This window comes from Ursus americanus, chromosome 30, assembly GCF_024610735.1.
Source record: "Ursus americanus isolate L20-20 chromosome 30, mUrsAme1.1.p, whole genome shotgun sequence".
Classification (NCBI taxonomy): Eukaryota; Metazoa; Chordata; class Mammalia; order Carnivora; family Ursidae; genus Ursus; species Ursus americanus.
Window position 1 is genome coordinate 136,391 of NC_142156.1, and position 12,352 is coordinate 148,742.

The 12,352-nt window shown below is 52.6% G+C and overlaps 1 protein-coding gene across 1 annotated transcript in view; it reads left to right on the top strand.

Annotated features, from left to right (window-relative positions):
* Positions 1 to 399: 399 nt before the first annotated feature.
* Positions 400 to 12,352, top strand: part of LOC148107419 (small G protein signaling modulator 1-like) — a 30,263-nt gene continuing 18,310 nt past the window's right edge. Inside the window, 7 exon segments of the mRNA XM_087857150.1 lie at positions 400 to 443; positions 487 to 554; positions 1,629 to 1,792; positions 2,183 to 2,312; positions 6,097 to 6,235; positions 8,602 to 8,666; positions 10,587 to 10,732. Coding sequence (XP_087713276.1) covers positions 400 to 443; positions 487 to 554; positions 1,629 to 1,792; positions 2,183 to 2,312; positions 6,097 to 6,235; positions 8,602 to 8,666; positions 10,587 to 10,732 — 756 coding nt within the window.

Genomic DNA, 12,352 nt, shown 5'->3' on the forward strand with positions numbered 1-12,352 from the left:
GTCTCAGGCTGATTCCGTGGGTGTTTAGGCTGGTCTGGTACCTATCCAGCTCGACTCAGGGGACCGGCTGAAAAAGGGGACCCCCTACTCCTCTGCCATCTTAACTCTCTCTCCGAGCCTCATTATTTCTGCTTGGGTTGCAGGGCCATCCCTAAACCAGTCACTTGGCTGGAACAGTGGAAAATGCTGACCGGCCAGGCTGGGGTCAGATGGCCATTCCTGGAATCCTGGCATAGAGGGTGGGTGGACTCCGCCTCAGCCACATGGACTGGGGTTAAGAGAGGAGTGGTCCTTAGAAAACTGGGGTGCTGGGACCAAAGAAGGGGAGATGGATTCTGGGAAGCCTGGAATACAGATGTTGGAGACAGGTGGGTCCTAGTGAGAAGGGTGCAGGAGCCCATGGGTGTGGTTTCGTGGCCTCCTGGGCCCTTTGCCACGAATCGGTGAGCAGGCATCCTGCGGACCTAACCATCCCTCCCCTTCCAGCGTCTACTGGGACTATGCCATGACCATCTGCCTGGAGGAGATTGTGTACCTGCACTGCCATCAGCAAGGTAGGGACCATGGGGGAGCACGGGGCTGGGGTGTTCCTCCTGGCTCCCCTGCCTGGCCCCACCTCCTTAGTACCTGTGCAGCCTCAAACAAGTGACCTCTCGCTGAGCCTCAGTTTCCCCATCTGTAAAACGGAATCACAACAGCACCTACTCCTGGCGTTGTTGTGAACATCCTGTGACATATGATAAGGGCTCAGCACCAAACCCATGGTATTAGCTGCTCACGCCTATTGAGCGCTTACGATGTGCCAAGCAGGGCTCTAAACAGCTTGGCACGAGGTCACACACCCCGGGAACTCCTGAGTTTGGACTCGAAATCAGGTCTTTATCATTCCAAAGCCTGTGCTCTCAAGATCTGGGATTAATAACTAGAGTTCTCCTTTAAGGCTCAGAGAAGGCACATTCAGAACAAGCAAAAGGCCATCCTGCTGTAGAAAGCAAGTGATCCATGCCCCACCAAGGCACAAAACATGAAGCTTAGTTAGTGAGACAGATCTGGGTTCAGATCCAGGCCCTACTGTGCAGCCCTGGGCAAATTACATCGCCTCTCTGAGCCTTGGTTTCATCACTTGTAAAACACACAATAAGAGATATACCTCATAGGTCTATTTTGAGTATTCCAGTAAGACACTGCCTTTAACATGCTGTGCTATATACAGTAAGCGCTCAATACGTGCTAGCAAGTCAACTACTGCCCTGAGAAGGGATAGGTCTGCAAGCCTCCATGAAGAAATAGGTCAGGCTGATTCGTAGAGGGTGATTGAGGGTGTAGAGGGACATCACATGTTTAGGGGCATCATTTCCTTTGGGGGGTGACTTCATCGGGGCCAAACATAGTCTTCTGGATCATGTCCTCTACTTCCTGGTCAGTGACCGTGGCAGGTGGGGTGGAAGAGGCTTGGCGGGGGCTAAAAACTGGCCCTGACCTTCTGCCCAGGCCTTTCTCAGAGCCTTGGAGCAGGTCTGTGGGTCTGGTTTGACATGCCTGGGGGGATGTGTATGCCGGGAGGGCCCCATACCCATGCCTCATACTGACTTCCCGCTGGATCTCCTCTGGCTGGGTCGTGGTGGCAGTGGACAGCGGCGGGACAGTGATGCTGGTCAGCCAGGACGGGATCCAGAGGCCGCCTTTCTGCTTCCCCAAGGGAGGGCACCTCCTGCAGTTCCTCTCGTGCCTGGAAAATGGGCTGCTCCCTCATGGGCAGCTGGACCCTCCACTCTGGTCTCAGCGGGGAAAGGTGAGTGATCACAGGGGACCCAGGGAGGCTGGGGTGGGGGTCAGCTACGGGGAGTGGTCATTCTTTATTTTTTGAAAGAGAGGTGCATGCGTGTGTGTGCAAGCAGGGTGGGGGAGGGGTGGGGGAGAGGGAGAATCCCAAGTAGGCTCCGCACCCAACCCAAGACTTGGGGCCGGATCTCACGACCCTGAGATCATGACTTGAGCCGAAATCAAGAGTCAGATGCTTAACCGACTGAGCCACCCAGGCACCCGGAGGAGTGGTCATTCTTGCCCATGGATCCTTAAGTGGCTTTGTGGGCACATACACACCCCACTGAAACCCTCAGGCTGTGCAGATTGTGGGGACAGGTGTATCCCAAGGACTGTGCAATAGGACACCTTCTTTCAGGGCAAAGTATTTCCCAAACTGCGCAAGCGAAGCCCTCAGGGTTCCGAGTCCACGTCTTCAGACAAGGAAGACGACGAGGCCACAGATTACGTGTTCAGGACCATCTGCCCCGGCATGCGGTCTGAATTCGGTAAGCTGCCCCGTCTCTGGGCCCCCTGGATCCAGATGTTAGCCGATCATGAAAATGATTCCAGGTGTTTGGAACTAGAGGACAAGTGGTTTTTTTCCCAGGGGCCTGAGCCTCACAGAGCTAACACAAGCAGTCATGTATGGTTTTCAGAATCTTTGAGAACAAGGACGTCCTTTCTGAAGAAGTGCCTACATCAGAAATGGGCAGACTCCTTCCTGTGGTCCAAATTCGGCCCCCTGCCTACTTTTGTAAATAAAGTTTTATTGGAACACAGTCCCGCCCATTCATATCCATATTGTGTGTGGCTGCTCTCACACCGCAGCAGCGGAGTGGGAGTGTTGTGACAGAGACCGTATGGTCCACAAAGCCAAAAATAGTTACTATCTGGCCCTTTATAGAAAAAGTTTGCAGATGCCTGCCTCAAGTAATAAGAGAGAAGAGTTTGGCCCTGTGGGAGGGATGAGGGGCCATAAATGGTTCTAAACCCCCTCTCAGTGTCTTCCTGCCTCTGTCTCCACCACCCGGTCTGTGTGCACAGAGGAGGCAAAGACAAGTTCTGAACCGTGCAGACAGGCTCAGAGTCAGAGGAGGGCATTTTCAGACTCCTGTGTTGCTGAGACTGTCTGTACCATCTGGCGTGGTAGGCGTGAGCCACGTGTGGCTCCCGAGCACTTGAAATGCAACGAGTTCGAAGAGAGATGTGCCTTAAGTGTAAAAGACACCCTGCATTCTGGAGACTTTGGAGCAACAATAGGAAAGAATGTAAAATATCTCATCAGCAATGTTATATTGACTCTATGTTAAAATGGTAACATTAGGGATACACTAGGTCAAACAGAATATACTGTTGAAATTGATTTCATCTGTTTCTTTCCCCCCTTTTAGTGTGGCTACTAGAAACTTCTAAAATAAGCTGGTGGCTCAGGGAAGATTCCTATTGAACAGAGCTGGCCTAGGGCGGGGTTGACACATTGGATGAATAACTGTGTGTTTGGGAGGGGGGGTCTTGTCCATTATAGGATGGCAAGCAGCATCCCTGGTCTCTACCCACTGGATAGATGCCAATAGCATCTAGCAAATTCTCAGGTTGCGACAACAAAAAATGTCGCCAGACATCGCCAAATGTCCTTGAGGGGCCAGAATTGCCCCAGTTGAGAACTGCTGGTCTGGACAGAGGATGGATGAGGTTGAGGGGGGATATCGGTCAGGAGAGTGTGAATAGGGTCTTGGGGTCTGATGCCCTGGGTCAGAATCCCAGCTGCACTATTTGTTCACTGGGTGGTCTTGGGCATGATGCTTCCATCTGTGCCTCAGTTCCCAAATCTGTAAAAGGGGATAATAATAATAATAATATTTGCTCTCAGTAAGTGATAGCTGTCGTTAGCAGAAAGAGAAAGGGGACCTCGGTCGGAAAGAGCTGTTATGCCAGTTACCACCTGCTGGGGCCGTGGATGGTTCAGTAGTGTTGCCATTCTGAGCCTCAGTTTCCACTCTGCAGAATGGGAGGAGAGATGCGTCTCCCACAGGGGCATTAAGGCTGATAAAGCAATCCCTGCACAGCAGCCGGCACACAGTAGGGCATTTTATAAACATCAGCGTTCTTTCTTCCTCAAAGCCAACACAATACATGGGAGCTGTGCAGAGCCGGGCAGGGGGGAGATCAAGCCCCGAGGAGTGGGTTCTTTGGCTGTTTCAGGGTTCTGCCCACCTCAGACATTTCATTTCACTAGTGCTTTTTGTTTTGTGTCTCAAGTTGCTCCTGACCCCCTGGGCAGCCCTGCCCCCGGCTCCGCGAGCCCCGCCAGGACGGTGGTTCCTACCAGCCGGTCCGTGCTGGTGGTGGCCAGGGGCGGTCAGTGGGCGCGAGCCAGATGGGACACCACCTTCCCCGTGTCGGGCCGGAAGCAGCAGCCCCCCAGTAATGTCTGGGCTCCTCCCATGCCTGGGGCTGGGTGCTGGCCACCTCTGCCATGCTGTCTTTTGAGTCTTGGTCCCCAGGACGAGGGAAGCCGGAGACAAATGGATGCCCTCACGCTGTCCAGCCTCCACGTGGCAGAATGCAGCTTGGAGTGTTGTGGGGTCCATAGGGAAGGGGTCCACTGGTGATGCTGGTGGAGTGTGAGATGCTGGGGCCGGGGCCAAGGCATACTGGCCACAGCTTGCTGAAGCTGATCAATGCTTCCCTCAGACTGGCGGAGAACTGGGGATGCTTTTCTAGAACATTTTACAGGGGCTCACTGGTCTTTCTTGGCCAGCTCATCAGTGAGTCAGCTTGGGGAGGAGCTTTCTGCACTAACAGTGGCTAGGGCTGGGCCCTGTCAGCTACTGAGCTCTGATGACAAGTGGCCCTGGGTCCATAACTTCCCAGCCTCGCAGCCCAAGGGAAGAGGCCAGGGATTACCAGTCATCCTTGAGGGGGCAGGGCCTGTGGGACAGATGTGCACCCTTCTCAATCTCCTAGGTCAGGACTTGGCAAACCAGGGCCCAGGGGCCGGAGCCAACCTCATTCAGTGCGACCCATGAGCTAAGAATGGTTTTTACATTTTTTTAATGATTGAAAAAAATCAAAAGAAGAGTAATATTTGTGACCTGTAAAAATACGAAACTCAGATTTCAGTGTCCATAAATAAAGTGTTATTGGAACATAGCCACGCTCACGTGTTTGCAGCTTGTGGATGGCTGTGTTTGCATGATGATGACAAAGTTGAGTGGCTATGATCGCGGCCAAATGGTTCACGAACCCTAAAAATGTTTACTGCCTGGCCCTTGACGGAAAATGTTTCCCGAGCCCTGTCCTAGAGAAAATAAAATGTTTGCACCTGTCTGGAACTGCCAGGAGGCCAGGAAGTTAGTGATAGAAATTGTAATGTGTGAGTCACCGTTGTGTCTGTCATGCGGCTCTGCAGACGGGGCGGTTTCCATGGAGCTGGCAGGGAAGGCGGTGAGGGACACTCCAAGTGCTGCATCCTGGGACCATGTGATCACAAGTCACCAGTGTCCGTGTTAGGAGATCAGTCATGCTCTCTTGGTTCTCGAACGTGGCTGCTGTTATCAAAATTTTTTTGGATATACGGATTTAAGGGCTGTATCTCCAGGAGGTTTAAATTCAGTAGGTCAGGGGTAGGATACAGGCATGGCTTTTTAAGAAGCCCCCCGCCACGTGATTCTGGGTGGGGGTAACCCACCTGTTTGAGACCTGTTGATGGAAGAGCCCTATGGCTCAGGATGATGGACAGTGCAGGTGGCCTCATCAGCAGGAGCTCCATTGGGTCCCTCGTCCTTGGCACCCTGCCTCATCTGTTGAGTTAGGCTCCCTTCTGTCTCCCCGGTAGACTCTGTCTTCCAGAGAGTCTGTCTCTGGCGACTCGGGACTATGAGCCGTCCCCAGAAGCCCCCAGCAGGCTCCTCTTCCTTCTTGTCAGCCTCCTGTGAGGACGCTTGAATGACAACATGGTGAGGCTCGGCCTCCTGCTCTGGGACTGGGTCTGTCCCTCTTGTCTGTCTCTCTTCCCCCCATGCCCCACTTCTTCCTCTCTCTTCAGCTCTCATCAGCTCTGCCTGTCTGCTGAGGGCCCCAAATCTTGGTGGTGGTTTTCCCTGGATCAGGTGGGCTCACAGGTCTGGGTCAGATAATGATTGGGGTCGCTGTCTCTGACTGTCACATTCAGGGTCTTTCCCTGTCCCTGTGCTGGCCTAGGGGCAAGCTGGTTGCTTTGGGATGAGCTTTCTGTGACCCACATAGGCTTAACCGGGGCTCTTGCTCCGACCCTCCTGTCCACCACAGTCCCCCAGGACCTGATGGATGTCTCCGTGAGCAACCTACCGCCCCTTTGGCAACCCAGCCCCCAGAAATCCTCCTGCTCACCCTGTTCACAGAGTGGCCTGGCCGATGGTGGCTCGTCCAATGGCTGCAACCATGAGAGGTATGAGGGGCTTAATCTGTGGGTGGAGGGTGTGGAAGGATTTGCCAAAGATTTGTAGATACCCATGTCTTGCCCAGCACTGAATTCAGAGGAGGAACATAAGCTATGAGATCATCGAGGTCTGGGTTAAATCCTAGCCTCATGAAGTCCTAGCTTCCTTACACGTATCAGTCAGGATAACCAAGGTTATGTTGCAGTAACAAACAGTCCTGGAATCTCAATGGCTTAGTACAACAGAGGTTGATTTATCATGCGTACTGTGTGTCTCTCGTGGGTCAGCTGGGGGCTCTGCTTGCACCACATTAAAGGGCCTGGCTGATGGAACGACACCTTCTGGAATATTCCCAGTCGCAGTGACAGAGGGAAAGGTAGGTCTGGGGCTCCTGAAGGACAATGAAATGCTCCACCCTGAGAGCAGCACATACTCTTTCTGCTCACGCCTCATTGACCTCATCCACAACATTCCAGGAAGCGCAGCCCTATCATGCTCTTGGAAGGCGGAAACTAGCAATACTACTCACTGCAAACCACATGTGCCTCCATTTGCTTCTCCACCGAATGGGGATACGAATGCTTGCTTTGCATAGCTATTGTAAGGACAAATCAGATACTGGTCTAATGTGGCCAGCACGTGGTACCCAGCCCCTGGAAATGTTCAATTAAGTGACGCTTCTTATTTTATTGGATAAAGTTAGACCCCCCCAGATCATCTATCTCCTGGCCGACAGATCTCATGTGTCTTCAGGGCTGCTCAGTGCAATAATGAGACTGGTCTTGTTTCCCACCAAACCCACCTGGCCTGGCTGGGGAGAGTGGAACCCCTTTTTCCATGCCAGGCCCCTGGCCCCATGGGTGGTCCTGTCTTCAGCCATAGGAGCTTAAGGGGTGGGAGCTGGCATCACACTCTTGCAGTCGTCCAGGGCCTGCTTTCGGCACGTGGTCCACAGACCTGCAGCAGCATCCTGGGGCAGATCTCAGTCCATCTTGCCAGACCTACTGAAGCAGAATCTGCATTTCACTGGATCCTAAGATCGTGTGTGCACGTTTCAGTTTGAGAAGCTTTCCTGTAATCAGAGAGTCTCCCACGTTTGTGTGCATCAGAATCACCAGCGGGAGGTGATACTGGTTCCCAGACAACTTCCTTAGGGGCCCCGATTGAGTCGGTCTGTGCGGGGCCCAGGAATCCGCATATTGGAGAAATCCCAAGTGATTCTTGGGCTGTGGTCCAGGGGCCATTGAAAAATGCTGTTGTAACCTAGTGTCCCCTCTCGTGGCATCTGCTTCCACACCTGGAGTGACGGGGAGTTCATCACCTTTCACAAGCCAAGTCCCCTGTGGGACAGCTGTCCGTGTGGTGCTCTTCTTAGGTAAACTGAGCAAGCCTGAGCCCCACCAACTTGAGGCCATGACGAGGGTGATTTTCATGTTTAATGCCTCCATGTGTGTAACTGGAACACCTTAGCCATGCCCCTGTTCCTGTCTTGTTGAGTTTTCCTGAGTGTCCCCAGGATGTCCTGAGAAAAAAAGATGCAGATATTCCTCCACTCTGTTCTCTGTGAGAATGCAGTCCCATCAGCAGTCCTTGATTTCCCCAACAGTGCTAGGGCCTTACTCCCCTCTCCTCTTTCAGCCAAAACAGCCCCCCCCCCAAATTCCCATGCAAGGAGAAGCTCTGAGGCGTCACCTCCTTTGCAACAGCCAGACTCTGAGTCCCAGTTCGGCTCAGTTTGGTTTAGCTGGGTCACTTCAGAAGTCAGAACTCTTTCTACAAGTGACAGAAACCCACTGCAGACTGGTTCAAATACAGAAGAAAATCTCAGCAGAACTGAGGAGTCTAGAGGTGCAGTGACTTCAGGCATGGTTGGTTCCAGACGCTCAGAACACAAATGTCTCTGTTTCTTCACCTCTTGTCTCTGGCTGCCTCCGTGATGGTTTCATTCTCAGGCAGGCCCTTCCTATGCAGCGGCAGAAATGGATCCCAGCAGCCACTGCCCTACATCCCTCTGGCTTAGGAACTCGAGCAGAGAAAAGAGTGTGTATCTCCCCGTAGTTCCAACGAAAGTCCCAGGGCTCGTTCTCATTGGCTCAGGTCGGATCACATGACCACGTCTTACCCAATGCCTGTGCCTCCAGCCTGAATCCTGCACGGGGTCGAATCAGCCCCATGCAAACCACAGAGAGTTGGGGAGAAAGTGACCCCAGAGCTGATAGGTGAAGTGGACGAATGGGTAGAAACAGTAGTCCCCCCAGAGTCCCCTTGGCTGGTTGGTTTTAATCTGCCCCCTCCGGGTAACGGGCTCCACTCCTCCAGGAAACGTGGGCTCTGTGTGGTCTTTTCTAAGTGTCCCCTCTTCCTCCACCTGCAGGGCACCGCTGAAGCTCCTCTGTGACAACATGAAGTACCAGATCCTTTCCAGAGCCTTCTATGGATGTGCGTACTGGCCTTTTTTGCCACTGTGGTCTACGGGCACGTTGATCGAATGCCTGTTGTATGGCATCAGTATTGGGGGAAGGAGCCCGGCTCTGGCACGTGAACCTCGGCTCCCCTAGTTCCCGGATGTGTCTAGTTTTAGTGAAGTTAGGCAGACTTCTCGGAGCCTGAACTCCCTCCACCAGGGACTGGGCATAAGTTTTATCTCTAGTTCTTAGAGAGGGCAGCCAACGATGGGGCTCCTCGTGGCAGGGGTTTGGTTGGTCACCATCGCATCCCCAGTGCCTGCCTTAGAGGGTTTGTTCTCAGAATTAAAAGAGAAGCCTGTATAAAACCCCTAGCACCCAGCATTCCATGTCATGGGTGCTCAGCGAAAGTCCGTTCCCCTCACCTGTGGGCAGAAGCAGAAGAGTAAGGAGAAGTTAAAAATTAAAGCTTAAATACAGGTATTCTGATTATTTCCAGTTAGCATATGAGGAAGCTAAGGCACAAGGAGGCAGAGTGACTTGTCCAAGGTCACACCGCTAATGCAGGACAGAGCTGGGACTCAAACCTAGGCCTGTCTGACCTCAAAGGCTGTTTTGTTTGTTTTCCTTCACTCGCTGTGTTGATTCTTAGCACGTTTTATTTTCCCAGCCTCCCAGCCTAGATGAGGGAGATAAATCGTGTGTATTATCAGGGATTCTAGAAAAGTGTTAATATATCCTGCGTAGGCCTGGGGAATAGCAGGGCCAGCCGTGTGCCCGAGTGCCTGGAGGGGCAGGGAGAGCATGAGCTCCCAAGAGCAAGGATTTTTGCCTGTTCTGTTATCACCCATCCCCAGTGCCTAATGCAGGGCCTGGCGTGGAGCAGGCCCTGGACGAGTATTTATGGGACCCAAATGGAAGAGCTTCCTGGAGGAAGGGTTGGGGGTCAAGAGGGATCTCAAACAATGTTATCGCATTCAGTGGCTTGTCCCTGGTGGTGGTTAAGAGCCCAGGTTCTGGTGCTGTGCAGCTTGTGATCAAATCCCAACTCTGCACTTCCTAGCAGTGTGACCTGGGCAGGAGACAGAAGCAGTCTGTGCCTCGGTTTCCCCGTCTATAATGTGGAGAAGATAGGAGTACCTGTTTCATATGGTTGTATGAGAATTTAGTGAGTTAAGTATGTGAGGTACGGGCAGCTCCCTGGCACGTAGTGCGTGCTTGTGTAAGTGTTAGTCACTCCCTCCTCCTCCCCCTCCTTTCCCCTACCCCTCCTCCTCCTCATTGCTGGTAGGGGCCTGTCCTCAGGCCCCAGAAGGGTCCTCTCTGGGCCTTGGTAAGGGAGAGTCAGAGGGCGGGGGCACAGGCAGAGCAAACACACTCTGGCATTTGCTGATTGCCTCTTGTGTACCAGGCACTGTGCCCTCCAGGTGCCCAGGGCAGAGCAAGTAAGGGGCAGCAGGTTAGTGGGAAACCCTTTAAGAGTGCAGAGCCATCTCTGAAAGCAAACTAGGTACATCTCCCAGGGCCTTCTTTATCCAGCTGCACTTTGCACAAGATTCGTCCACCTCTGCCATTCTCCTCCCTTGGGACAGATTGGAGGCACCCAGAGGCACAGCGAGCCTGTGGGGTCACTTACCACCTCCTTCCTGCCGCCCCTTCCCGGCCTCTGCCCATGGATTAAATACCTTGGCTTCTGGCAGAAATAATGTCACCCTGGCCCAGGCTAAGAAAGGTGATCGGACGTCTCCAGGCTCACCCAACTATTAAGCAGTCAGGCCAGCAAGGGATTTTGCCCCTCAGAGCCCCTTCCTCGCCTGGAAGAAAGGGATGGTGGGACTTTCTAGGTCATGAGGGTTCACTGGGATTGCGGGCGGGGCAGTGCTTTGAGATCCATGAGACAAGGCAAGGTGGGTTGGGTGGTGGATGATGGCCCTTTCCCTCCCTCCCTCTCCAGGGCTTGCCTACTGCAGACACCTGTCCACCGTGAGGACCCACCTGTCAGCCCTGGTCAATCACATGATCGTGTCTCCAGACTCGCCCTGTGATGCTGGGCACGGGCTGACGGCCAGGATCTGGGAGCAGTACCTTCAGGACAGCACAGTAAGGCTTGGCCTGGCTCGGTCTGCAGTGGGGCAGACAGAGCCTGTGGGGGGACCGTCTGGTTATCTGAGCAGTAGACCCACCTGCTTGTGAGGACTTGAGGCTGTTATGACACCTTTGGGTTCTGCATACCCAACGCAAAGGCCCTTCCCTTCTTGAGAGTTCCAAGACCCACAGCCCACTTCTGCCTGTAAGGGTGAGGATCAAGGAGGATGGAAAGTACATATTCTCATCTAGAAGGAGTAAGAATGAATCCATCACCAAGCATTTATTAAGCACCAGCTGTATGCTCAGTGGTGCAAGAAGTGCTTTAAGTCCCCAGCAGGAAGGAACTTACAGCACAGTTGAACTACTTAGAGTGACGGAGGTAGTGAAGTCAGAGGAGGCAGCTGGGTGGAGGAAAGCCCGCCACGTGCCCCTCTGCCTCAGGGCCAGAGAATCCTCCCATTAGATATTTCACCCGGAGACAGATTTCTAAGATTTTCTTATCAGAAGGCAAATGTCCCCACAAGGAAGGTGTTTACGGTGGAAAAAAGCTTCACGGTCGGAGAGTTTGGGAAACAAGATGAGTCAACTTTTCTGTACCCTGCAGCACTTCCTAGAACCTTGGCTAGGCTGATACACTTGCCGGTCTCAAGAAACGGGGGTGGGTGGGATGGGGGGGGAGCATATGGAACAATCCCTCAAATGTGTGGGGCCACAGGGACCTTTGTTGGAAAAGTGCCTCCATGGCTGGTGTGGAAGGCAGAATCGATTTCGATAGACACTAGTCTCACTGCCGCCAGCAGCAGGCTTTCAGAAGAGAGACCTGATTTCTCCACGCGGGACGAACGCGGTGGCTCAGTCCGCCGGGTGCCTTCCCACCCGGGCCCTGGGGAGGGCCTGGCTTCGCCACGCTGGGGAAAGGTGCTATCCTGTGTATTGATTTGGGAATGCTGGGGGACTCTGGGAGAAACAAACTGGTTCCCAAACCTGGACAAACAGAAGGGTTATTTGACATTTTTTTTTGGCCAAAATTAGCTGTTTTTCTGAACAACAGGAGGAATGCCTGCTTACTGGGACAACTCAAACAAGGAAGAATGCAGGTGTATAAAACGAAAATTGTTTAGTTACCTTCTTTCTGCCACAATGCGTTCGTTCTGATCGCCTGAGTTAATGAATAGTGTCAGTTATGTAGAGACCCTAATGTATATTTCTGGTGCTTATACATTCATAGATATGTCTACATAGATATGTCTGTAATTCTTATTTTTTTAAAATGAGGTGATGTTATATTTGTATTTTAAGCAACAATTTCAGTTTATATCAAAGACGTCTTTCAGGGGCGCCTGGGTGGCACAGCGGTTAAGCGTCTGCCTTCGGCTCAGGGCGTGATCCCGGTGTTCTGGGATCGAGCCCCACATCGGCTCCTCCGCTATGAGCCTGCTTCTTCCTCTCCCACTTCCCCTGCTTGTGTTCCCTCTCTCGCTGGCTGTCTCTCTCTCTCTGTCGAATAAACAAAATCTTTAAAAAAAAAAAAAAGACGTCTTTCAGATCTGTAGGTGAAGTCCTAAATGCTAGCACCTTAACACCTCACAGATGAGTAGCCCATAATTTATTCAAATCTTCCCCTAATGATAG